This window comes from Panthera onca, chromosome D4 (assembly GCF_046562875.1).
Source record: "Panthera onca isolate mPanOnc1 chromosome D4, mPanOnc1 haplotype 2, whole genome shotgun sequence".
NCBI lineage: Eukaryota > Metazoa > Chordata > Mammalia > Carnivora > Felidae > Panthera > Panthera onca.
In genome coordinates, this window is record NC_138351.1 from 80,641,037 (window position 1) to 80,666,548 (window position 25,512).

At 46.3% G+C, this 25,512-nt stretch overlaps 1 protein-coding gene across 6 annotated transcripts; it reads left to right on the forward strand.

Moving 5' to 3' along the window:
- Positions 1–131: 131 nt before the first annotated feature.
- Positions 132–24,646, forward strand: LOC132663010 (protein CutA homolog). Of its 6 annotated transcripts, none has more exons than XR_014135974.1 (6): positions 132–560; positions 1,576–2,417; positions 8,503–8,651; positions 15,737–15,843; positions 17,990–18,035; positions 18,282–21,282. XR_014135974.1 is itself a non-coding variant. In XM_060608858.3 (6 exons), the coding sequence occupies exons 1-6, from the start codon at positions 4,288–4,290 to the stop codon at positions 21,265–21,267; spliced, it is 477 nt and encodes a 158-aa protein (XP_060464841.1). In that variant the 5' UTR covers positions 2,437–4,287; the 3' UTR covers positions 21,268–24,646. The 6 variants fall into 6 exon arrangements, 2 of the variants coding, with proteins under 2 accessions (XP_060464842.1, XP_060464841.1); XM_060608858.3 differs by lacking the exons at positions 132–560; positions 1,576–2,417 and adding an exon at positions 2,437–4,356 and having other exon boundaries at positions 15,737–15,796; positions 18,282–18,331; positions 21,165–24,646; XR_009602800.3 differs by having other exon boundaries at positions 132–2,417.
- Positions 24,647–25,512: the final 866 nt, after the last annotated feature.

Consider the following 25,512-nt stretch of genomic DNA (forward strand, 5'->3'; position numbering starts at 1 on the left):
CGATATGGGGCCGGCGGGCAGCGCGAGCGCCTGGGGGGCCGCCAAGCCTCGCGAGACAGGGGCCGTCAAGGGCCGAGCCAACTGTTGCCGGTGGTTGCGGGGTGGCGGCCGGGCGTCATCGTGGGCGCCGCTCGGTGGGTCCCGCAGGCTGACTTTCCGGTCGCCTTGCGTATTTCCCTTCCAGAGCGAAGGCGCGTCAAATGCCCGGCAAGCGGAGTGGTGACGATGAGGACCCACAGAAGCTTAAATGGCCTCGCGGGCGGCCTCTGGGCCCCAAAGCCACAGGCTGTCGGCTGCGGTGGGGGCGGCGGCCGAGGCCACCCCAGGCGCAGCCGAGGCGATTGGGCATATTGCTCCCTGGCCAGACACGAATCCAGAGGAGGTGGAGGGTCATACCTCTGGAAGACAAGATGAAAATCCGCGAGAAGCTGGAAGAAGGCGTGAGTAAAACCCACGTGGGGCCCCTGTTGGGCGTCAACGAATAGACCGTGCGCACCATTAGGAGAAACGCGAAGGCCATCAGGGCCGGCATGGAGACTGTGTCGCCTCTCCGCCCCAAGGTGCGGTGCATTCCCCGGCACGTAAACATCGAGAAGATGGAGACGGAGTTAACCTTTTTGGGTGGAGGCCCAGACCATAGCGGGGCGGCCTCCGACGCTGAAGGCCGTCTGCAGCCAGGCCAAACGCATTTACAAGCAGCGGGTGGAAACGACTGGGAAGGGCAGCCCGGATAAGTTTCATGGGAGCAAGGGGTGGTTTGAGAAGTTTAGAAATCGCCACAGTCTGCGAAATTCGAGGTCGATGGGAGGGGAAGAAGCGCTGACTGCCCAGTCGGCATCCAAGTATGTCCAAACAACTCCAGAGGCTGATCAGAGCTATGTGCCTCAACGGGTCTTCGATGCCGAGGAGATGAGCCAGTTTTGGCAGTGCATGCCTCCACGTACTTTTAGGGAAAGAGACCAAAATCCGGAAAGCTTAGAGGAAGCTAAGGACAGGATTTCCCTCATTTTTTGGTGCCAGTGCCGCCAGTGACCAAATGATAAAACCATTGCTGCTTTGTAAAGACCCTAATCCCACATGTCTTTTGGAAAAAGATAAAAACCGCCTTCCTGTATTCTGGAGTTCACACCCCAAACTGCTGCCCCCTTTTTGGATCGGTTTCATAATTGTTTGATTCATCAGGCTGGGAGTTATTTAATAGAAAAAAAATCTTGAGTTCAGAGTGTTGCTAATTTTGGACAGAGGTCCCAGTCGCCCAGACTCATTTTTGGTTGCTCATCTTAATGTTGATACTGTGTTTCTCCCCCTGGAAGGCACTAGGTGTCTTCAGCCCTTGGATCAGGGTATAATTGAAGCATTCAGGAGGTATTACACCAAGCGTATGTTTGACCACTTTGTTGACTGTATTGAAAAAAACCCTTGTCCTACTTTGAGAGGAACATGGCAACAGTACAACGTTGCTGATGCTTTGGTAGTGATAAAAGAGTCAATGGATGATATAAGACCAGCTGCTCTTAATAAAGCCTGGTGGAAACTTTTGGATGATGTTGTGAATGATTATGCATGTTTCCCTAGAGCTAATGAAGAAGTTGCAAAAATCATGGAGTCTGCAACACGGATGGACTTTAAATTCATTGATATCGAACAGGGGGAAATTAATGAGGTCCTCAAGTTTCAAGCTTTGTTCATAACTGAAAGAGAGTCTGTATCAATAAATATGGAAGAAGACAAGACCCTGAAACTAGAGGTAAAGATGAATCTAAGGAAACTGAATGCTTTCTTATGCCAGGCCTCAGACCTCATTGATGCTGCAAAGGATAGGGATCCTTTCCCGTATCGAAGTTTGGCCTTTAAAAAAGACTTCAATAAATTGTTATATACCTGTAAAGAGGTGCAAAAGAACCTTCAAAATAAAGCAAAGGAGTTGAACAAAGAAGACACAAAGAGGAAGTAGTGTGGGTGTAGAAGATGGGTACAAAATCTGAGTCTGAAGGGGAGTCTGAATCTGAATCCCAAAAGGAGGAGAAGGTAGAGACAGAGAAAGAGGATAAGAAGCCTCCAGAAGAAGATCCTGGACCCTCAGGCGTTGGCGCTGAGACTTACTGTATCTGAAGACTCTGCGGAAGCCATAAATGCAGAATTGGATTTTTGGAATCTAACCTTAGAATTGAATCTGGAGAGAGTAGAAGTGCCTGAGTTGAAGAAGTGAATCCAGAGGCGTTTTCTTCCAAATGATGATTCATCTCTTGCCATTCTTCCCCTCTTGTTCCAACATCACTTTCATCATGACCATGCTTATCATCAGCCACACATCTATATTGTTTCGTCATTCCACAAACATTTATTGAGCATAAGCTATTTGGGGTCCCGTGCTAAACTTGGGGACATGATCTCAGGAAGCCATCTCAGGATCTAAGGTAAATGGTCATTAACAGTGGCTACATTTCTTATTAATGTAATAGGTATAAAAGATCACAGTCTTGATTTATTTTTCTGGACTTTGGATATAACGGTTTTCTTAGGACCGCTCAGCTTTTTTTTCTCTAGCCCAGTTTTTCCACAGATACTAAGTTCTTCAAACACAGGTGGAGATTTTTTTTTTCTTTTAACATTTATTTATTTTTGAGAGAGTGAGAGCAGGGGAGGGGTAGAGAGAGAGGGAGACACAGAATCAGAGGCAGACTCCGGGCTCTCAGCTCTTGGCACAGAGCCCAACGTGGAGCTCGAACCCACAAACCATGAGATACCATGACCTGAGCCAAAGTTTGGACACTTCACCTACTGAGCCACCCAGGCGCCCCGAAATTTTCTGAGTTAACCATAATAGTAAGTATGAGACTACTTGCTTTTGAAAAGCTGACATGCTCTTAGATTTTCTACAACACTCTCACATTAATTGTCTTTATTAATCCTCACTTTAGACCTGTGAAGGAGGTATTAGCCCTTCCTTTACCAAAAAGTCCACCAAAGCTCAGAGAGGCCATGTAATTTGCACGAGTCTTCACAGCTAAACATGTAAATGATAAGACTAGGGCTACAACTGATTTATTAACCACTTTGTCAGACGCTGCTAGGAAGTATGGGTTTTTAAGAAGTTATAGTCCCAAGGAATGAGATAGTAAGCAGATAATTAAACACAAAGGCTGTGAACCGGCAGCCTGCGATCCATATTTGGCTAACAGATGAGTTGTTTGGTCTACCCAGTGTAAAACAATTTTGAATTGGTTTCCAGCATTTCCCTGGCTCTTTGTTTAAGGGACTGTTTACATACAATAGAATTCACCAATATAACTGTGTAGTTGTTGAATTTTTTTTTAACACTTGTGTAACCACTACCACAATCAAGATACAGAACAGTTCCCTTCACTTTAAGTTTACTTGTATCCTTGTGTAGTCAGCTCCTTCCCCTGCCCCAGAAACCTCATTTAAAAATTAAGATATTTTCACATTAAAAAGCTGGATTTAAAAGTTGCAAACCCTGGCAATGGAGAGAACTTCGAGAACTGCGTTCTCAAAGGGCAGCAGTCAGTCATTAGCTTGCTGCTTTTCTTATTTGTTTGCAGCTCCCCAGGGTTGATATAAAATGCTGCCGCAGAAGTGTGTACAAAGTGCCTTAGGGAAATAGAGGGCAGTGGGATCAACCCTGGAAAAAGCTGCATGGATCATCTGGCCTGGAAAGATGAAGTTCACAGGACTTCCCAGAAGAGCAGCTGGGAACAAATGTATTTTAAGCCAGGGAGAGTTAGAAGGGAGCTCCTGGGAGGAGGAGGTGCTGTGAGGGATAGGAAGGCAGCTGTGTGTGTGTGCGCACGCCTGTGTGCCTGTGCTTCACTGGTTATTTTTGGCAGGATAGGCCCCTATAAAGTGGAAGAGTTTTGTGTAGGTGTATTCGTGTTTGTGTGCCATGGTTTCTGAAAGTTTTATAGATCTAAGAAACTTCCATCTTTTTATCTGTACATGTGATGTGGGGATTTTTATCATTTTTTGTTGTTACAACGGGGAGGGAAAATTATTATTTTTATTTTTGTAGGAGTTATAGGTCTGCATTTGGTGCGTGGGCCTTTTGTTTCTAGGAAGAGAATCGCCTAGTGAGAAGAATTACTCCCTCTTTCCCTGCCCCCTCACTATCTCCTTCTGGCCAGCCTGGCTGGGGCCTGGCTGAGCAGTGAGGCAGGCAGCAGGTGGTGAGGGGATAGGGCATTTTAGGCCCTCAGTGCCCGCCCATCAGCTTGCAACTCAGCCTGAGGCCACAGTTCGCTACTGTGCTACTAAATTACCAGCGACGCCATGGACAGGCTGGGCTCCCGGTGTCCTCTGCCAGGCTACCTGCGGCCCTCTGTCCTTATATGCCTCCTGGTGAGTGCCCCATGCTACGACTCCATGAACTCTCTCACCCCTAAACCCCCAACCTGGGGATTGAGGGAAGAAACTGCATTTCTGTTTTCTGCTCCTGGGATTTTGAGCTGGGACCAGGCAGGTAGGAAGATCCCTGGAGACACTGCCCGGGTTCTGGAGATTGTAGCATGGTTCTGAAGATTTCCAGCAACCCTTCACTCCCCACCTTGTGAGGACGAGTGCCTGGGCTGTGTTTCATGGCGAGAGTTGTCCGGGAGGTGAAGGGGTGTCGCTGGTGAGTTCTCCTGTGAGGGTCACAGGGTAGGTTCTTTGCCTCTTTCTCTTGCAGTTACCATCTTGTTTTTCTGCATTTGGGGAAGAGTTTTGTTTTCTCATCTATGAAATATCGTAAAATGTTGAGGTTGGAAGTGCCTACAGAGTACTGCTGGTGGTGGTGTTTGAGCGGGAGGTGGAAAGAACTGTAGGAGAGGATCAGAAGCCTTGCTACTTCCCTTTTGGGTGATTTCTTCCCCTCTCTGGCTCTTCCATCCCCCTTCTGAAATATTGGCACAAATCAGTGGCTCTTAACCTTTTTAGGACTGTAGATTTTTTTTGATTTGTGTGTTTGTGAGAAAGTTCTGGCTCTGCACCCAAGGAAAGTGTATATAGATAAACACAATGTAGCACTCAACTCCAGAGTATCTTAGATTCCTTAAAACTAGGTCGATTACAAGGTTAGAACCACTGGGTGGTTTCTGAGGCCTCTTCTCTTCTGTCTTAACACTGATTTTAAAGTCAATCATAACCTCTTAAAAGCTGTGTGAATATTCCAGGACAAAAAAGGAAAAAGGCAGAATGAAATATGAACTGAAAGGTTCATATTTTAAATTTTTTTTTTTTTTTTTAACGTTTTATTTATTTTTGAGACAGAGAGAGACACAGCATGAACGGGGGAGGGGCAGAGAGAGAGGGAGACACAGAATCGGAAGCAGGCTCCAGGCTCTGAGCCATCAGCCCAGAGCCCGACGCGGGGCTCGAACTCACGGACCGTGAGATCGTGACCTGAGCCGAAGTCGGAAGCCCAACCGACTGAGCCACCCAGGCGCCCCTGAAAGGTTCATATTTCAAACAAATGTAAAGTTAGAAAAAGTGTATAGTGAAAGGTAAGTATGAAAATGTTATAAAGACTTTAAAAATTATAGTAGATCTTTTTCCGTTATAATGTTTTTATTAGGGAATTCTGTGATGTGTGTATTGCCCATCAATCTTACTTTCATAGAATGCCACTTTGTAATATATTGTGGTCCACCCTTGGTTCCAAACTGACTTTTCATGCTTCTGACATGTTTTTGGTAGGTCCACAAACATTTCTCAAATCTGTACTCCCTGTCAAGGTTTGTAAAGTGCTGGGAACATAGAAATGAATGGGACTAAGGAGCTCATGCCCAATGGGGGAGACTTGTGCAGACAACTGTCTATATTTCACTGTGATCAATGGAACAAGAGGATGTTAGCAGCAATCCTGGCCTCTACCTACTAGATGCCATATCATCTCCTTCCCAGTTATGACAGTCAAAATTGTCTCCAGACATTGTCAGATGTCCCCTGGGCGGGGGGGAATTGCCCCTAGTTGAGAACCACTGGAGTATGTGAAGCTGACATGACCCCACTAGACCAATTCCTGGTCATTGCAGTTCAAAGAGTCCACAGTGGGAGGAAGAGCCTTGGTTTCAAGTCTTGGTTCTATCACAGAGTTCCTGTATGTTCTGTCTCAGTTACCTTGTTTGGTAAATGAAAGGTTATCTTAGATAATAGCTGAGGGCCCACTTACCTCTTACTCTTAGCATTTTGATTGTGAGTTCATATGAGAGTTTCCAACACGTTTTAGGGGAGTTTGTAGTTAATCCTGTTAGCTCTGTTTTCCGCTGATACCTGCTGGCTGAAATGTCCCACATCTTCCCCAGGAGTGGCTCTTTTGATTGGGGGGATAGCCCACTGCCCCTTTTGTTTACAGTCTGCCCTGGAAGCCACTTGAGAGTCATGTAGTTGACACCTTGCAGTGTTCCAGTATGTTCAGTTCTCTGCTCAAAGCAGCAGTGGGTGACTCCAGAGCCCTTTCTACTTCACAAGGCTCTTCAGCCTTAATAACCACACATTACTGGTATATTAATTCACTAGTTTACAAATATTAACCTGCTGTGGCCATCAACTTTTCTGGGGATACAGTGATGAGCAAAGCACGTTCCCTTCCTCGATTGAACTCGTGATTACAAAGTAGTCTCTCTAGCTGGTTTGAACCCATGACAACTCTGAAGTAGGCAGCACAAGTGTCAGGATCTCCATATTCTAGATAACATTTATAGAAGGGAGAGGAAGTAACCTGTGGAAGGCCACAGGCAGTTAGCAGTACTGGCAATAGGATTTAAATCCTGCTTTCTAGTGCTTTAATTTTTTTCTTATACTCTAATTGGGTTGTCATTAAAAAACGCACACATGCAATAAAAGCTTCATTGCACCGCCTGGTTCTTTTGTTCTTGCACGGTCACTGGTTTAGTTCAGAGGACTGGTATTTTGAATTGGAGGTGTCGGTGGAGGTGGTAGGAGGGAATGAGAAACCCAACCCAGACAGGCCTCTAGTCAAACTGGAGCTCAGAACATAAAAACGCTGCTCAGGCCCTGCCAACAAGTAGGAGCCAGGCCCCAGGCAATAATGTGGAAGGAGAGTGGGAGAACAGAGGCTTGTTTGAGTGAGGCCTGAGCCCTGGGCTGGGAGGCAGGAGAAGCGTGTTCCTGTTCAGCCTTGCCTGAGTCACACTGTGGCCCCTCCAAGTTGCCTCCATCCTCTTAATGGCTCTATGGTATCCCCCAAGCAGAGAGCCCTGGATTGGAGACTGTTCATCAGTTGTTTCCGGTTCGTCTTATTTTAAAGTTTATCATTAAAATAGTGAGGATAATTCAGTCTTGAGTGTCTTTTGCTCTCACATTGTCACTGCCATCTTCTTTGCTCAAGTTGTTAAAGTCTGTTTCCTAGAACACTGTAGTGGCCTTTTAAATAGACTGCCTTCTGGTCCCTCCTCTCTCTTCTGTTACTTTACTCAGCTTGACCGTGTTTATTACCCTCCTGCCTAAAAACCTACGAAAGCACCCTGTCACATGAGTGTAAACCCCAGACTCCTCTGTCTGACCCTTGTCTTTGTAAGTCTTGCCGGTCTTTCTTCCTCCTGATCTCATACCTGCAAACTAGATATCTGTCCCTAAATACCTCTCGACTTTGTATATGCTGTCATTTGCTAAGAGTACCTCCCTTTCCTCTTGTAAACCTACTTATTGCTTCAGATCCAGCTTAGACGGTGCCTTCTCTTCAAAGGCTTTTCTGCTCCCTCAGGTACAGCCTTCCTCCAGGTCCCACCACCTCTCAGTTACAGTAACACAGGTCACATTACTTTGAATTAGGCTACCTTTTCCACTGGACTACCCACAGTGCCTGCACATATACAAATGAATGGAGGTGAAATTAACTCCCTAAACATCAACAGATGTAAGAGCTTATCATTACTAATAATCCCCATGGGATGATAGCAGTTCAGTGGTTGCCAGTTGGCTTTACCTCCAGTAGTAGCTCTGTCAATAAGAATGGGTTTCTGCTCATCCAGACTTGATTCCTAATCCTGGCTTCACCAGTTAAAAAAGCTACGTGAGGGGCACCTGGGTGGCTCAGTCGGTTAAGCGGCCGACTTCAGCTCAGGGCATGATCTCGTGGTCCGTGAGTTCGAGCCCCGCATCGGGCTCTGTGCCGACAGCTCAGAGCCTGGAGCCTGCTTCGGATTCTGACCCTCCCCCATTCATGCTCTGTCTCTCTCTGTCTCAAAAATAAATAAACGTTAAAAAAAAAAAGCTACATGATCTTGATTTCTTTATCATTTTTTTTATCACCTGCAAATGCAAATTTTTAGGCATGAAATATTTAGGCATGAAAATAGGAAAATATTTAGGCATGAAAACTTTGTTTAAGCACCAGAGCTCCATACAGATACCAGGAATTATTTTGTGGATGGGGAATGGGGATGAGAAAATGATGCTTAGCCTTGGTTCCAGTTTGCTTGAGCCGGCAGATAGCGAAGTGGTCATGTCACTGCTGACCTGTGTTTTTCTTTCCCCACCATGTAGATCCTGGCAGCTTCTTTCCTGTCCTATCCAGTGCTCAGGACCCTTAGCCTGCAGCTCCATTCAGCTATCACCGGCAGCTACGTATCCGGCACTTACTCCATCGTCTTTGTCAACTGTCCCAACGAGCAGATTGCCAGAGATATTGCCAGGTCTCGTGAAGAGGCTCGGGTGCTGTCCCAGGAGGCTGGGGGAGCTACCGGGATGCTCCACGGTGGCCACTTTGGGCTCCCTCTCTTGCTTCTGACAACCCTGTGTGTCCACTACGCAGCTGTCAGCTTGGGGTGATAAGAGGACCACGGCTGAATGAACCCCCCCCCCCCCCCATGGATCCTGCTCCTGGGCCTGAAAATGTTGAGTGGCACATGGGGGCATTTAAGGGATATGAGGTGTAGAGAGTCAGGTGGCTTGCCCAGGGTGTTAAAGTCAGAGGATGGGGGGACTTTGCAGGTTGAGAATTTTTGTCTTATAATTCTTGACTCCGCTGTCTTCTTGGAGATATTCTCCTAGCTTAGTACCAGAGGTGCTCACCACGACAAGTGAGGGCGAGGAGGCTGTTCAAATACTTGGCAATTTTCTAAAAGCAGCTATGGTGTGGTGCGAAGAGCACTGGACTTAGAATCAAACGTTCAGGATTTGAATGTTGGCTGTGCCACTTAGCTAACTATGTGATCTTGGGCAAGTTGTTTTCTTTCTCAAAGCGTTAGATTTCTCAGTATAACATAACATCATGCCACTTACCTCACAGGGCTGTCGTGAGGATTAAAGGCGAGGAAATATGTGCAATTCTTACCCCACTAACTTGGATGTAATAGGTACTCATTAAATGTTTGTTGGCTATGAATCCCCCCACCCCCCGCACTCTTTTTTATAGCTACAGCTTTGAAGAGGGTTAGTGGGTCTAGAGGGTAATGAATTTGGCTTTTTACTTTGTAGCTCAGCATTCTTGAAATCTGATGATAGACTAAGTTACAGTCTTTTAAAATGTTGAATCTGGTCTTTGGGGACACAAAGCCCCCCAAATTGTTGGTCACAGATTAACCTTGCAATTTATTCAATTCTCTTTCCCCCAACTAGAATGTCTATTTTTCCTTCATTAATGTTACCTTTGGAGAATAGCCTTGTCTAAAGTTTTTCTTTTTTTTTTTTTAATATTTGTTTTTGAGAGAGAGAGAGAGAGAGACAGTGGGGGCAGGGCAGAGAGAGAGAAGAGACAGAGGATCTGGAACAGGCTCTGTGCTGACAGCAGAGAGCCCAGTGCGGGGCTCCAGCTCAGGAACTGTGAGATCATGACCTGAGCCAAAGTTGGATGCTCAACCAACTGAGCCACCCAGGTGCCCTGAGAATAGCACTTGTCTAAAAGAACCTGTGATTACTCCAGAAATACAACCATAATATTTAGCAGCTAGAAACTGAAATCCTTTCTGATGCTTCTGGTATGCCCAGCGTCTGTGCTAAACTGTCTCGACCCCTGGATCAGCCAGTCTGGGTCCTGTCAGAGAACTATCAGCTGACATCTGTGTAAATGTCATCAGTGGGGTGTTGGGAGGAAAAGGATTCTAACACCTGGGTCCTAACTAGTTGGAAGGCCAGCTCAGTAAATGTATCAGTGTCAGCTTGGGGAGGGGTCTCTATTGCCTTCTTGCCTCCGGGGTTCTGATGAGAAGTCAGGTGTTTATTGGGGTCTTGTTCCTTTGTAGATAATACTTTTTCTCTCTGATAGTTTTTAGGAGTTTCTATGTTTTTTTTTTTTTTTAAAGAGAAACTGTTTTAACGTTTATTTATTTTTGAGACAGAGAGAGACAGAGCATGAACAGGGGAGGGTCAGAGAGAGGGAGACACAGAATCTGAAACAGGCTCCAGGCTCTGAGCTGTCAGCACAGAGCCCGACTCGGGGCTCGAACTCATGGACCGTGAAATCATGACCGGAGCCAAAGTCGGCCGCTTAACTGACTGAGCCACCCAGGCGCCCCAGGAGTTCCTATGTTTTTAAAAAAAGTTTTTTAAATGTTTTATTTATTTTTGAGACAGAGACAGAGCATGAGCAGGGGAGGGGCAGAGAGAGAGGGAGACAGAATCCAAAGCAGTCTCCAGGCTCTGAGCTGTCAGCACAGAACCCGACGCGGGGCTCGAACTCACGAACTGCGAGATCATGACCTGAGCCAAAGTCAGACGCCCAACTGACTGAGCCACCTAGGCGCCCCATGGAGTTTCTGTCTTTTTAAAATTTTACTCTAGAGAGAGAGCGTGTGATCAGGAGAGAGGAGCAGAGGGAGGGAGGGAGGGAGGGAGAGAGAGAGAGAGAGAGAGAGAGAGAGAGAGAATCTCAAGCAGCTCCATGCTCAGCATGGAGCCTGACACAGGGCTCAGTCCCACGACCCTGGGATCATGACCTGAGCTGAAATCAAGTGTCAGATGCTCAACCAACTGAGCCACCCAGGTATCCCTCTTTTTTTTTTTTTTTTTTTTTTTTTTTTTTAATTAGGAGTTTCTATCTTAATGTTCAACTGTTGGTTTGGTAAATATTCTCTTTTTATTCTTTCTCTGTCCTTTTCCTATAACTCCTAGTTAGGTACATGTTGAATTTGCTCTCTCTGACTGAACTTTTATATTTTTCTGTTTCTTTATTCTATGTACTAGGAGAATTTTGGAGTAGTGTTCTCTCTTATTTGTTTTTCAGCTGTTTTGCTATTCAGCCCTTCTATTGATTATTTTGTTTAAACATTTACAGGTTTTTTTAAATTTTTTAAAATTTATATCCAAATTAGTTAGCATATAGTGCAACAGTGATTTCAGGAGTAGATTCCTTAATGTCCCTTGCCCATTTAGCCCATCCCCCCTCCCACAACCCCTCCAGTAACCCTCTGTTTGTTCTCCAATTTATGAGTCTCCTATGTTTTGTCCCCTTCCCTGAGGAGGACATTTTTGTTTCCCTTCTCTTATGTTCATCTGTTTTGTCTATTAAAGTCATCATATGAGTGAAGTCATATGATTTTTGTCTTTGATTAATTTCACTTTGCATAATACCCTCCAGTTCCATCCACGTAGTTGCAAATGGCAACATTTCATTCTTTTTGATCGCCGAGTAATGCTTCATTGTATGTATATACCACATCTTCTTTATACATTCATCCATCGATGGACATTTGGGCGCTTTCCATACTTGGCTATTGTTGATAGTGCTGCTATAAACATTGGGGCGCATGTGCCCCTTCGAAACAGCATCCCTGTGTCCGTTGGATAAATACCTAGTAGTGCAATTGCTGGGTCGTAGGGTATTTCTATTTTTAGTTTTTTGAGGAACCTCCATCTGTTTTCCAGAGTGGCTGCACCAGCTTGCATTCCCATAGAGTTTTTTTTTAATAGTTTAACCAACTGCTCTTCTTTCATAATTGCCTGATCATATTTTATGGATGCAGTAACCTTGCTTTGTCTTTTATGGATATTAATTATACTTAATTTATGTTTAATTTTTTTCAGCCTTCTTGACATACAATTGACATACACAACATTGTTTAAATTTAAGGACCACGTGATACTTAATGTAAATATATAACACTAAACAATTACCCCAGTAAGGTTAGTTAGCACATTCATTACCTTCCCTAGTTCTCTTGCGTGTGGGTGTGTGTGGTGAAAATTTTGAAGATTTGCTCTCAGCAACTTTCAAGTGTACACAGTTCTACTTATTTTAAAATCTTGGTTTTGAATGTCCTATTAATTGGTTCTCTTGTGTAAATTCTTCTGTTTGTTGAGTTTTTGTCTCTCTTGGTTACTGACCTTCCTCAATTACCTTGTGATTAATTGTGACCTCTCTCATCTTTTTAGTCGTGCTTGTGGGGAAGTGCAGAATGGCTGCAAAGACACGCAGCGCTGTCTCCAGTGTGAGTGTGCACTGGGGGGACGTTCACCTGGCCGGGGTGTCCTACTGACTGGTCTTCTGGCACACTTTCTGCTCCTGCCTGGGGACAGACACTCCATTACTGCTGCCTGGGCCCTGGGAGATTTTGGGGGTCCGCCTCTGCTGTGGCGTCCCAGCTACCCACCTTGGTGGTTGCCTCCGCGTTCCTGCCTGCTCTGGTTCCCGTCCCCTTCAGACGGGGACTGTTGCTCTCGTCTCCCGTGGCAGCTCCCCTGCATGCTCCCATTCGTGTCTCAGGACTGCCCTTTCTTCTTTGGGGCTTCCCCACAGTCGTTGGTACGCAGCGCGTTCTTACCGTGTGCTGGCATGGCTGAGCGACAGGTATTTCCTGTCACTTCTAGGCTTTGGTGTCAAAGGGGAGGATGGAGTATCTGTCTAGTCTGTCCGGTCGGACTGGAAGTCTCAAGTGGAGCCTTTAGGGATGTGGCCGTGGAGCTCTCACTCAACCTGTTTTGTTTGGTATTTTTTATTAGTGGTTTGGATAGAAAAGAGGGAGGCAGGTGTAGTTTCCAGGCTTTGTAGAAGTAGATGGTACGTGATGGGGAGGGCCCGTCACCAGGAGCAGGCAGGAGGCCCAGCCTGAGCTACAGAACCAACAGCGAGACCGCGTCTCTCAGCTTCAGTTGGTGTGGTGGTCTTTCTTCTTTAGCGTTCTTTAAAGTTTAGTCTGCTGCCTCTCAGTTCGGGGTCAGTTCAGTTCTGGTTCTTGGCAGTGTTCTTAGATCTCTTCATTGACAGACACCTTCTTAGCTAGAAAAATGATCTAGAAACATCTCTTGTTGGGGCCGGAGTATAAATCCTGAATGTTGAACTGGGAGACCTGGATTCTAGTGTCCTCTCTGCTTCCCACTCCACGTACGGCCTTACACGAGTCGTCTTCTCTGGGCTTCGACCTCCTGTAGATAAGAGGGAAGTGGATCAGATCAGGGGCGCAAACACAAATACCCACAAGCAGGACCCTAAATGAGCAAAGTGGGCTGGGGTGTGATGAGGGACGGCGATGGTAGGTAGCAGCCCTGACTCTTCTGCACACTGGGAGGAAGGAGGGCGGTGGGAATGTGTGGACCTGAGAAGTGGATGTCACCTCGAGGGAATAGCCACTGCTCAGCTCTAGGTAAATGTGACCTTGGAGGACAGTATGTCCGATGTTACAAGACTCGCTTTCTGGTGAGAAACAAGATAATCTATTTTTTTTTGATGTTTATTTTTGAGAGAGAGAGAGATAATGCACACGCATACACACACAGCAGGGGAGGGACAAAGCGAGAGGGGGACAGAGGATCCGAAGCAGGCCTGCGCTGATAGAGTGAGCCGGATGCAGGGCTCGAACCCATGAAACCATGAGATCATGACCTGAGCCAAAGTCGAACGCTTAACCGAATGAGCCACCCAGATGCCCTGATAATCTCTTACTTTTTGAGTGTGAAATATCCCGATAGTAAATATTAGTAACAAAATCAAGAATTTTTAAAATGCCACAAGAGCCAGACCACGTATGTGGTTTGTGATTCACTAGTCTGTGAATTTGGCAGTTTCTCGAGGCTCTACGCGTCTCTATCTTCTGCTGTCCTCGGATGAGCATGAGGACCTCAGCTGCCACCTGTGACTCGCTGCTTGTCTTGGTGTGTGTGTGTTATCAGTCAGCTAATGTTCTCTCTTGCTCTCACACTCTCTGGTTTTGGTTTTTGGCCACAGGGGCTTTTTTTTTTTTTCAACGTTTTTTTTTTTTTTTTTTTTTTTTTTTTATTTATTTTTGGGACAGAGAGAGACAGAGCATGAACGGGGGAGGGGCAGAGAGAGAGGGAGACACAGAATCGGAAACAGGCTCCAGGCTCCGAGCCATCAGCCCAGAGCCTGACGCGGGGCTCGAACTCACGGACCACGAGATCGTGACCTGGCTGAAGTCGGACCACAGGGGCTTTTTGAATAACATAGCCCTCCACGTTTCTAGTCTTTTACCCATGGACAGGTTGCCGTGACAGTCTCTGAGGAGCTCACCTTCTGGGCCTATGAGACAATGGAATTATTTTTTTTTTTTTAAGGTTTAATTCACCCCCTGTGTTTCCTTGCCACCGTCAGGACCAATAAAATGTACTTTCTCAGCGGACGATTGAGTGAGCAAGCCTTGCAGCAGGTGCTTAAACAGATTTGTGCCATGTGTCTCTCCTTACAGTCAGGGATTTATTTATCTCTGGAACTTTCCAAGGGACTGTCACAAAATGTGGAGCCTTAAATAGAGCCACGCTCAGCCTGGAACTCACGGAAGAGAAAGTAGGTCAGTTCTCTTGGCAACAGCCGAGGGCAGGAGGTATCAGTGAGCGGGGCTCAGGGTCCAAGCACTTCGGAGAGTAGATCAGGCCCCCTTGGCTGCCTGAGACCTGAGAAATGTTTGTCAAGGCCTGCCTGATTTGAGGGCTTGAGGTTTTGATGTCTGAGAACGCCTCTTTGCGTTGATGACTTGGCGGTGCTCCTGTTTCCGTGACACTTGTACTAATTCAAGTGCATTTGATTGTGTTCATCAGGGCTCTGCACAGGAATCAGACTATCAGACCAGGGATTCCAACCTATGATCTGTCAAAAAACAAAAAAAATCTTACAGGTCTGCAAAGGTGATGATTGTGCTTTGAGGCCTGTGGTAGAAACCTTTACATAAATTAAGAGGTGAAAAGAAGTATGATGGGTTTTTGCTTTTATTTGGAGTTGTATCTGATCTGTGTGGTCATGTGGGTATCTACAGATCAGAAGCAGTGTCAGCCGGATACCTATCGGACAAAAGCAGAAGATGGTGATAGAATAAAATGGGTTCTTGACCGAAAGGTTTGGAAACCGCTGACTGAACCTATCCTGTTACTGTAACTATACAGCAGGAGAGGCAGCCTGAGTCAGGGGGACATGCCTGTCTTGGACAGATGCTCGAATACTTATTCTTGGAATGAAAGAATGTGGTTAAAGTCACACAACCATGCACTGCAGGGTCAGGAACAGAATCCAGGTCTTGTACTCTGTCCAGTGTTAATCTGTTCCCCTTCCCCTGGGCCTGTCCTTAAAACTGCCCTCCCATAGCTATTTCTCTACCTTCCTCCCCACCCAGGGGAGGACTTATAAATAGCACTGTCTTTAGAAGTTCTGTGCCTGGTGGTTATGGAATGTGTTGGTTTGAGGAGGAAGGGGCCCTCTAAATGGTTATCTACGTAAACTCTGGTTTCCTGGGTAATTCCCAGGAACTCCTGTCCCTTGTCCCTTTTCTTAAGATGCTGGGAACTTACCTTGGTGATGGTCTCTCTTTCTCTCTCTCTCTCTCTCTGTCTGCTTTAGGGCTATACTGGATAAGAAGCTGGCTGCCTCTGTGAACATCCTGCCCAAGGCATCCTCACTGTGAGTTTTGCTGTGGCCTGTGGAAGAGTGTGGGAGTGTGAGGTCAGGTCCTGGCTGGTGGGAAGGACAACGAACTAATGGGAAATTGTCAAAGAACAACTCAAAGGCATTTGATTAGTGAACAGTTCATTGTTAATTTATATTCAGAGGAAATCAATTAGTGGATTTATGTCAACCAATAAAAGCAAAAATAGGCTATGTAAACAGAAGGGTGGAAAAAAAATATAGTTTAGGAACAATGAATCTTGTTTGCACATTCTTTGTTTAAATTTTTTTTTTAAGTTTGTTTATCTTGAGAGAGAGAGAGAGAGAGACAGAGAACACACGAGCGGCTGAGGGCCAGAGACAGGGAGAGAGTGAGAATCCCAAGCAGGCTCTACACTGTCAGCACTGCCCCAGCTCGGGGCTCAAACCCATGAACCATGAGATCATGACCTGAGCTGAAGTCAAGAGCTGGATGCTTAACCAACATTCTTTGTTTAAATTAGCTTGTTATTAGCAAAGAAGTCAGACCGGGGGTACTTGAGTGGCCCAGTCAGGTTAAGCATCTGACTTCAGCTCAGGTCATGATCTCACAGCCTATGGGTTCGAGCCCCACGTCAGGCTCTGTGCTGACAGCTCAGAGCCTGGAGCCTGCTTTGGATTCTGTGTCTTCCTCTCTCTCTTCTCATTCTCATTCTCTCTCTCTCTAAAATAAATAAACATTAAAAAAAAAAAAAGAAGTCAGACTGGACATTCCATCCCTGAGTAAGCCTATTAAGATATCAAGGAAAATAATTCCTGTCCCTTTTGAATTCTGTGGGAAACTCAGAGGTTAGCTTATGTGACAAGCTGCTTCTTTGTAGTGTCTGCCTCTCATTTTGTTAACTCCCTCACAGGAGTTAATCCTGGTTGTACCATTTCCCTTATCAAAATATCTCAGCATCCCAGTACTAGCTGTGCAAGATTTGTCTTATGCCTTGAAATCTCTGATCAGCCTGTTTCTCATCTCCTTCCTCCCCTGGTGGGGGAGGGGGAGAGAGAGAGAAATAGTATCTACTCTGAAGGTCAGAGCAGGAAAGTGCTGTGTTATGAAAGCCCCCTCCACACCTCCAGCAACGCCCTCCCCTCAGTGGCTCACATCTGTCTGTAGCTGTAGCTCCCAAGTGTGGCTGTGGGTTTTTTTTTAATTTTTTTTTTTTATCTTTATTTATTTTTGAGAGAAAGAGACAGAGTGCAAGCAGCGGAGGGACACAGAGAGAGGGAGGCACAGAATCTGAAGCAGGCTCCAGCTCTGAGCTGTCAGCACAGCCAAATGTGGCTGTGTTTTAGAGGCCTGAGCTCCATTCTGGAGCTGCTACTCAGTCATTCTCCCTGGGGGCTGGGCCTGGCTCACTGAATTTTAAAAAAATTATGTAAGTGATTCACATAAAGCCAGTGCTTGGGAACTAGAACAGCATTTCAGCCTAGCATTCCCTTCATATGTCCGTCCTTTTTATAATCAATCCCTTCACCACAGTGCCGATGGCCTAGGTCATCCATCTTGAGCTTGCCCTGGGTCAGTGTAGATATTCTCAGGCCAAATTTCTTTCCCTGCCAGTGATGCTGTTTTTGTGTTCTTTTCTCAACATCGTTATTGACTTTTTTTTTTTTTTAACTTTTGGGTCTGTTTCTTTCCATATGTTATAAAGCTCACTTTTTCCCTGAAGCCTCCTGTGTTTTTTTAGTTCTCCATTTGTGGGTTCTCCACTTAAAGAGTCAGTAATAAAAGTAGCACCAGTCCAAAGGATGGGAGGGGCCTGGAAGTCATGACTGTAGGATGAGCACAGAAAGAGCTGGAAATGCCCAGTTTGGAGGAGAGAAAACAGGAGTTTCTGTAGGGCTGTCCTGAGGTGGCTCTTCATGTGGAAGTTAGGGAAAACAACTGGGTGGCAGACGTTGGCATACCGGAAGGAAAACCATCTCAGGTGAAAGCCTGTAAGGTAGATCGATGGACTTCTTCAAGAGAGAGAATGTTCAGACAGCTACTAGAAGCATGCATTAGAATGATTGGACTCGATGACCTCTGGGGACTTGGCCAATTATAGACATTTTTGTGTGGGGTTGGAAGGATTTTAAAGTCTCCACCTTGGTAAGCCACCTAACTGGGCCAGGTTTGGTATCTCCTGGGCTCTTCTTGTGAGCATCATAATTTGGTTTTGTTCTCTTCTCCAGGTACTTTTGGAATGGAGAAATAGAAGAAGCCACTGAAATCCTGTTGGTGAGTGAGGATGGGAGGGTGGGTTGGGGCCTCGATGGAGAGTGAGACCAAGGTTCCAATTAAAAATGAGCAAAGATCAACTGCTTGAGGTTCTTGCCTCACATCAGGTGCCCTGGGTTAATCTGCAAGTGCAACGGTGCCTGGTGACCTGGATGAATGCTGTCTCCAAAATGGCCAGATGAACGAGTAGCTGCATGGCTGGGGCCAAGGTCCTTCCTAAAGCAGGGATTTTTTTTTCTTTCACAGCTAATAAAGACAAAGACTTCCAAGGTCCGCATGCTGTTCAGCTATATCAGGTAATGCTGGTGTGTCTTTTCAGCCAGGGACGTCCTGGGAACTAAGTGAATGAGCTTGAAAAGCAAGAGACCTAGAGCCTAGTCACCAACCTCTCATATGACCCTGGGCATGTCCCTGTCCCTCAGATTCTCCCGCTATAAAATGAGAGGCTAGAGTGAGTGAGTGGAGACAGTAGTTCTCAAGATTTTGGTCTTCGGATCCCAGGGGAGCTTAAGGTTATATTAAAGTTTATTGCATTAGAAAGTAAAACTACGAAATTAAAAAAATGTTTTCGTTCATTTAAAATAATAACAATACAACTGTTCTATATAAACATAAGTAATACATTTTTATGGGAAGTAACCATATTTTCCAAGAAACAAAGTGAGAAAAATGGCATCATTTTATATTTTGGCAACATCTGGCTTGTTGAGAAGGCTGCGTCTCCTCAGAAAACATACTCCCTCTTAAGTACTGGGACACTTTTACGCTCATGATGATAAACTCAAACTTTCAAACTTCTAATTTTTGCTTGAAAACATGAATTTTTCCTCAACAAATGGTATCAGTTGTCTTCATTTGAGTGATCGGCTCACTTTGTTCCCATTAGAGAAAAACGTCTGCCTAATGCTCAAACCACAGTAACCAGCATTTGTAAACATGACAGACAAATTATGGTCACTCAGGCTTGAAATTAAAAATGGTGTTCCATGAAAAAAAGTGCAGTTTGTTTAGTTTGGCTTGTGGCTTCAATGGGCAGACAGGTTTAAGACAATATTGAACTTCAGAATCTGGCAGAAGTGCTTTAATGTGCACTTTCCATTTCGTCATTAACGAGACAGGGACTCAAGGGCTGAAGTGCAATAGCAATATGATCTTCACTGTTTTATCGAGGATGTTCTTAAGTGAACGTGACTTTTCTGAAGCCCGAGCGTGCGGTGGAGAAGAGCACCTGAGGCTCATACACTGTGGTGCCACTGCCTTGCCGCGTGCTGAGGTGCCAGCAGTCTTACTCGGCATTGTTTTGCACCAGCAGTGCAGGGGTCAACACAGTAAGAAGATTAATAGAAAATTAGTATTTTTCGGGGCGCCTGGGTGGCTCCATCGGTTAAGCAGCCGACTTCGGTTCAGGTCATGATCTCGCGGTTCGTGAGTTCGAGCCCTGCATCCCGCTCCGTGCTGACAGCTCTGAGCCTGGAGCCTGCTTCGGATTCTGTGTCTCCCCCCCCCCCCCCCCCCCCCCCCCCCCGCTCTCTCTCTCTCTCTCTCTCTCTCAAAATAAACATTAAAAAAATGAAAACTAGTATTCTTCTGAAAACAGTTTTGGCCTCATGGACCTGGCAGAGTGTTAGAATTCCCCAGGGGTCAGTGGGCCTCACTCTGAAAACTGCTGGTCTAGATTGGTGTTCACGGTATGGTTTGGGGAGTAATTGGCATCACCTGGAAGCTTGCTAGGACTGCCTCCTCACTCTCACCCCAAACTAAGGAGTCAAACTACAGTTTAACAAGGTCCCCATGGGATTCCTACGCACATTAAAGCTCGAGAAGCGCTGGCTTAAATCATTGATGCTTGGGGCGCCCGGGTGGCTCAGTTAAGCGTCCGACTTCAGCTCAGGTCACGGTCTCCTGATTCGTGAGTTCCAGCCCTGCATCGGGCTCTCTGCTGTCAGCACAGCTTCGGATCCTCTGTCCCCCCTCTCTCTCCGCCCCTCCCCAACACATGCATGCTCTCTCTCTTCCTCTCAAAGGAAAAAAAAAAGCAGTGATTCTTGGTGGTGGCACGGCAGCTCTTACTACTAACGTGTTAAAACGGTCTTATTCTGTGCGTCCAAACACTGCCTTCATACACACACTGAGTTCTGTATGTCTGCTAATAAAAACACATACGTGAGGGAGCTCCTTTTCTGTTTGCTAGAGGGGATGCTGCCTGGTTTTTGAATCATTGAATAAACCCAATAAGATCTTAAAAAAAAAAAAAAAAACCAGAAAACAAACACACTGATGTGTGCCCTGAAATAAGAAAATGCATTATCCTTGGTCACTGGATAAAATCACCCCAACTCCAAATGTTTAGGCACGCGTGCATGTGTTGTGATTTACCACGCATGCTGTCTCATGAAAATTTTACAGTGCCTCCTTCATTGGAAAGGAAGCAGGGATTGTTCCCCGCATTTGACAGATGGGGACTGAGGCCCAAGGCCTCATATCTCTTCAGTCTAAGAAGCGAAAAGAACTTGCGTTGTGTGCCGAGGGCCAGGTGAAAGGAATGGAGAGAAAGAAGAGCTTCCTATGGGTTTGGATGGTCGAGGAAGATCCCTGGGAGAAGATCAGTGGTTGAGCTGGGCTTTGAAGGATAGACGGGCTTGTAAGTGACGAACAGAGAACTTTCTTGGTGGAGAAGACAATGCAGAGATACGGGGGGTCGTTTGGGGAAGGCACAGCGATGAGCGTGGGATAGTGATACAGTAACTGCCGTGTAATGAATGCATGCAGTGCCCATCGGTACGCCAGGTAAGTGCCTTCTGTGCCTCGTCTCACTCCCCAGCAGCCCAGTCACATAGGTACTATTTTGACACCCTTTTTTTAGGGCCTGTGGAGAAATGAAGTGATTTGTCCACGGTCACACAGCTACAAGAGGCAGGCTTAGAATTGGAACTCATGACCGGGGGAGCCATCTGGCCCACCTCATCCCTTGTTGACAAATGGGAAACAGGCTCAGGAGCAGCGGCCTATGGGCCTGGGCAGGTGGAATGGCGGTAGATGGCAGCCTCACAGGAGGCCGGCCGCTTGGGTTTAACTGCATAGGCTGATTCTCATCATAGTCACTCACAGGGCTCTGCTTTCTTTCCAAAGGTTGGTGCATCCTTTTGAAATCCCAGAGGTCTTCAGTCTTCCCATGGACCAAGGAGATGCGCACTATCTAAAGTGGCTGGAGGAGGGCACGGGGGAGGACTGAGCGGGGGCGGCTCGTTGCAGGTCCCACCGGCTGCCTCTAGCCTGCGGCAGCCGCCCTCTGGGGAGGCGGGGGGCCTCTAGCTGCCTCCTCGCATCTCTGGAGCCTGTGTCTGTGTCAGCGCGGAAGAGCTGAGGATCTTGAGGAGGTGAAGGTCTAAGGCCCCCAAGGCTGGAGGAGGAGGCCGGGTTGGTCGGGCCATGCAACGCAATGGAACTGGATTCTGAGTGCTTCATGCTTAAAGGTGGCCAGGGGGTGGGAGGGTGAGGGCAGTTATATGGGGGGGGGGGGGGGAGGGCCCAGGGGAGATGGCAGTGAGGGTGACGTTTGTCATCTCCTGCAGTCGCTGGGCCTACCTTGAGTGCCCAGGATGCAGGAAGAATGGACCTGGTGACCTGTTCATCCGGTGTGTGGGATGAATGTCACTTTCTAGGGGAGCTGGCAAGCACTTTATGCAAAAGGATGAATTGCTAATGGTGGGGTTTCAGGGACAAGCAGGGTTATTTTTTGTAACTAAAGATGGTATTTGTTATTCCTGAATGGTGGGAATGGGCTTTGTGATTGGGGATAGGACTGCAGGAGTATTAGGGCTTAGACACAGCTTCGTGGGTGGAAATAGGTCTAGACTCCTCCCTAGCCTGAATGTGACAGGTATCAGAAGGTTCTGGTGCCTTGCCCATTAGAGACCTAGGTTCTGAGCCCATGGTACTGACCTGGTCACTTGAGCATTGAAACTGAGCATCCTAAAGTGGGAAAGAACCCTGGGGAACTGCTAGACTAGGGTTTTTCAGACTTGTTCCCCTGAGCTAGCGGTCAACAGAAGGTACGGTACCCTGGGTGCTTCCTGGGTGGGGTAAGGGTATGAGACCCGCTCCCCACCCATACCTCAACCAATATATACCTCAACCAGTAGAAGAACTGTCTTGTATCACTTTTATGTATTGAACTCCCTTGTAAGTTTTTTTGAGTTTTTTTTTTTTGATAAAAGCTGGTAAACCAGGGGTCTAAGCCAGTCTCCATTTTATAGATTACCAAAGGAAACTGAACTGCACTGAGGTCCGGCAAGGGGGTGGCGTGTTAAGAATGGTAAAGCCGAGACCGCTCACCCTGTGTCTGGTACTCTGCCTGCTCCCGGGTGTCGGGTGAAAGAGGGCAGGGGAGGCAGCACCCCTTTAGGGTGAGGAGAAAGATTTGACCTCGGTTCCCTCCCGGAATCTGTCACAAGGTAACCCCACTCTGGGGAGACTGTGGGGCCCACAGGCCTCTTTGGCATCCTGGGTCTTCCCAGAGGGAAGGATATGTGCAGAGCTATTGCCAGGCTCGAGTTCCGACACCTACTGTGCTTCTTGAACCTTAGTTCCTCCAAATATAAAATGGAGGCTCGCCCAGGGCCCTTTGGGAACACCTTGTAGGGACTTAAGGCCGAGGCCCTTCCAAAGCTCCAGAGGATCCTTTTTTGATAGCCAGTAGGGATTTTGGAGGGCTACCTCAGGAGAAGGACAAAGAGAATGATACTGGTGATGTCCGTTTTTACAACAGATGTTTCTCTTTTTTTAAATTTTTTTAAATGTTTATTTTTGAGAGAGAGCGAGCGTGATAGGGGAGGGGACAGAGAGAGAGGGAGACACAGAATCCGAAGCAGGGTCCAGGCTCTGAGCTGTCAGCACAGAGCCCGATGCGGGGCTTGAACTCCTGGACCACGAGATCATGACCTGAGCTGAAGTCGGATGCTTAACCGACTGAGCCACCCAGGCGCCCCCTACAACAGATGTTTCTGATACACAGCAAAATCTGGTGTAAAGTAAACCCTGCTGAAAACGCTTTGGGGACCCCAGACGGACTGCCTCTGTTGCTTTCAGGTTAGAGCCCAGTCTGTTGGTCTACCTTTCAAGGCCCTTCATAACCTTGCCTCAACTCGCTTTTCCCATCTCCACTGCCCACCTCTCCTTGCCCACTGTGGCAAGTGGATGGCTCCAGTATGCTATGTGAAGTTATTCCTGCGTTCCGGACATCCCCTCTGCCTGGAGTGCCCTTTTCCACGAACGCCTGGGAAATCTGGCTGCTCCTTTACAAGGCAGGCTCCCTCTGGGTTGGAAGGAATCTCTCCGGCCTCAGTGTTCCTATTATCCTTGTGCATTACAGCCAGCTTTCTATTTCTAGATTGTGAGCTGCTCGAGGTCAAGAGTATGTCTGAATCAATTTGTGATCTCTTGCACAGGGTTTGGCAAATATTTCCCAAATTGATGTTTCAAGGATTTGAATAAAGCTTTCTCTATAGCCCAGTTACTTTCTAACTTACGGAACTGGCAAAATCCAGCTGCTTTTCCTTGAACTTTCTTAAAGTGGGACTAATTCCAAAGGAGATTTTTCTATCTCTGGCCTTCATTGGGTCATTTTCGATGCTGACTGTGCACAGAAAACTTTCTTGGTGGATTTCCTTTGCCTCAGTGTCATAGTTACCTACAGGAAATGGGAGAGAACAAAATACCAGCTCTCTGCTGGTTTTAACTCAGTGTTCTCCGCAGCCTGCAGAAGAATCCTGAGATCAGGGAGCATGACACCTAACATAAGTGGCAGAGCTAGACTCTGAACCCAAGTCTGATTCTAGATCTGATGCTCTTACTGCCTCTTTCAGAGGTTGGACATACCCTTTTGTAGGCCAAACGCCCAGAGAGCCTCCTGTAGCCAACTCTAAAGGAAGGGTGAGTCGTTCTGAAAACATGTATACAGTAATCGGTCTGGCACTTGAAAATGTACTGCAGTGTTTACTTGTCCCCACAGATCCAGAGCCTGGTGACAGTATCTTTGTTCTGCACATCAGGGCACAGGACTAGAGGAGTTCAGTGATTCTGCAGGTCTGCGTGACTCCCAGCTTACTTACCCTAGACCACACTGCCCCCCACCCTGCCCCCTGAGTCATCCTGTGGACCTGGGATAGGACCTAGATGAGTGGCTCCATGCAGGAATTCCTTCCCAGCATTTCTCAGGAAAGGTATGTTTTTTGAATCCAGAATCCCCAGAAAAATCACTTGAAATGAAAAACAATACAAAAATTATCTGTAAATACTAATGCTTAAAAGCATATAGATGTGAACTGGTTTGAAGGAATCTATCTTTATCAAATCAAAACAGAGCAAGAAATACCAACACACGGAGTTGAGGGTGGAGGGACCCAGGGCAGGAGAGAAATGGTTACCAACCAATGAGTCTTGCTTGCGATTGTTGCCATGTCCCAGGTGTGTCTGTCGAGCCCTATCTGCTGCAAACTGAGTTATTTGTACAAATAAGTTAATACACATAATATACTTTATACAAATCCTATGAGCTTTGTTTGAAGAAATAAGCTTTGGAAGCAAAATAAATTTTAATTTAACAATTTTGACACGTGACTCCATGTATTCTTAACCTTGCTAGGATATTTGAATGTTATTTGAATACTAGCCAGTAATGTTCCCTGGAGGTTTCCAGTGTTTAAATATTCCCTATAGGCTACAGTTCTTTGTAGTTACTGCTAAGCCTAATATTCCTGTTAATTTTTTTTGAGATATCTATGATAATGGGGGGGAGGAATGTTTCAAGTATTTTAAGAATAACTTGTGATTTAGAGAATTTCTGAGAATTCTAATTTCTTGCTCCTAAACTCCAAAGTAAATATTTGTTGTAAATTTGTAATCACTAATCTAGACTACGAAGAACCAGGCACTCTCCAGCCTGGGCAGGACCATTGTTTGCAGGAGGTCTATATAGCTGTTCACTGTGGAACTTGGACTAGAACCCAGGTCTCTTGACCCCTCAGACCATTCACTTTTCATTCCATCACATTGCTGGCAGCCCAAAGAATAATCCCACCCCGTTACACCCTGGCTTCAGCTGTGGTTTTGTTCCAAGGGCAGCTAAAAGGCTGAACCAGAAACCATGGTAGAAACAAGTGGGAGCGACGGTTAAGAATTTTTTTAAGTGCAGACATGAACATTCAGGGTGATTAACAGGCTACACTTTGTCCCTGCAGTTACAGAATCCACTTGAACCAATGACCTGAACCTCCCTATAGCTGATTTTTTTCTTATCCCTTCATGCCTATTTTTCTCTCTTCTAACTGTCCCAAATTTAGACAAGTTTAAAGTAATAACCCATCACATCACACGCATATGTAGAAGGGTTTCCTCCAAACACCTGGGAGCTAAACTCGGCAGGGACTATTGCTGGCATCTGGAGGGTGAGGAAAGCAAAAGCACCTGCTTAGAGTGG

Excerpts from the sequence above, each read along its gene's own strand:
- LOC132663010 (XM_060608858.3), top strand. The coding sequence starts at position 4,288 with ATGGACAGGCTGGGCTCCCGGTGTCCTCTGCCAGGCTACCTGCGGCCC. Across the intron at positions 18,036-18,281 it reads AAGCCACTGAAATCCTGTTG|CTAATAAAGACAAAGACTTC; the intron begins GTGAGTGAGGAT and ends TTTCTTTCACAG. Across the intron at positions 18,332-21,164 it reads ATGCTGTTCAGCTATATCAG|GTTGGTGCATCCTTTTGAAA; the intron begins GTAATGCTGGTG and ends TTCTTTCCAAAG.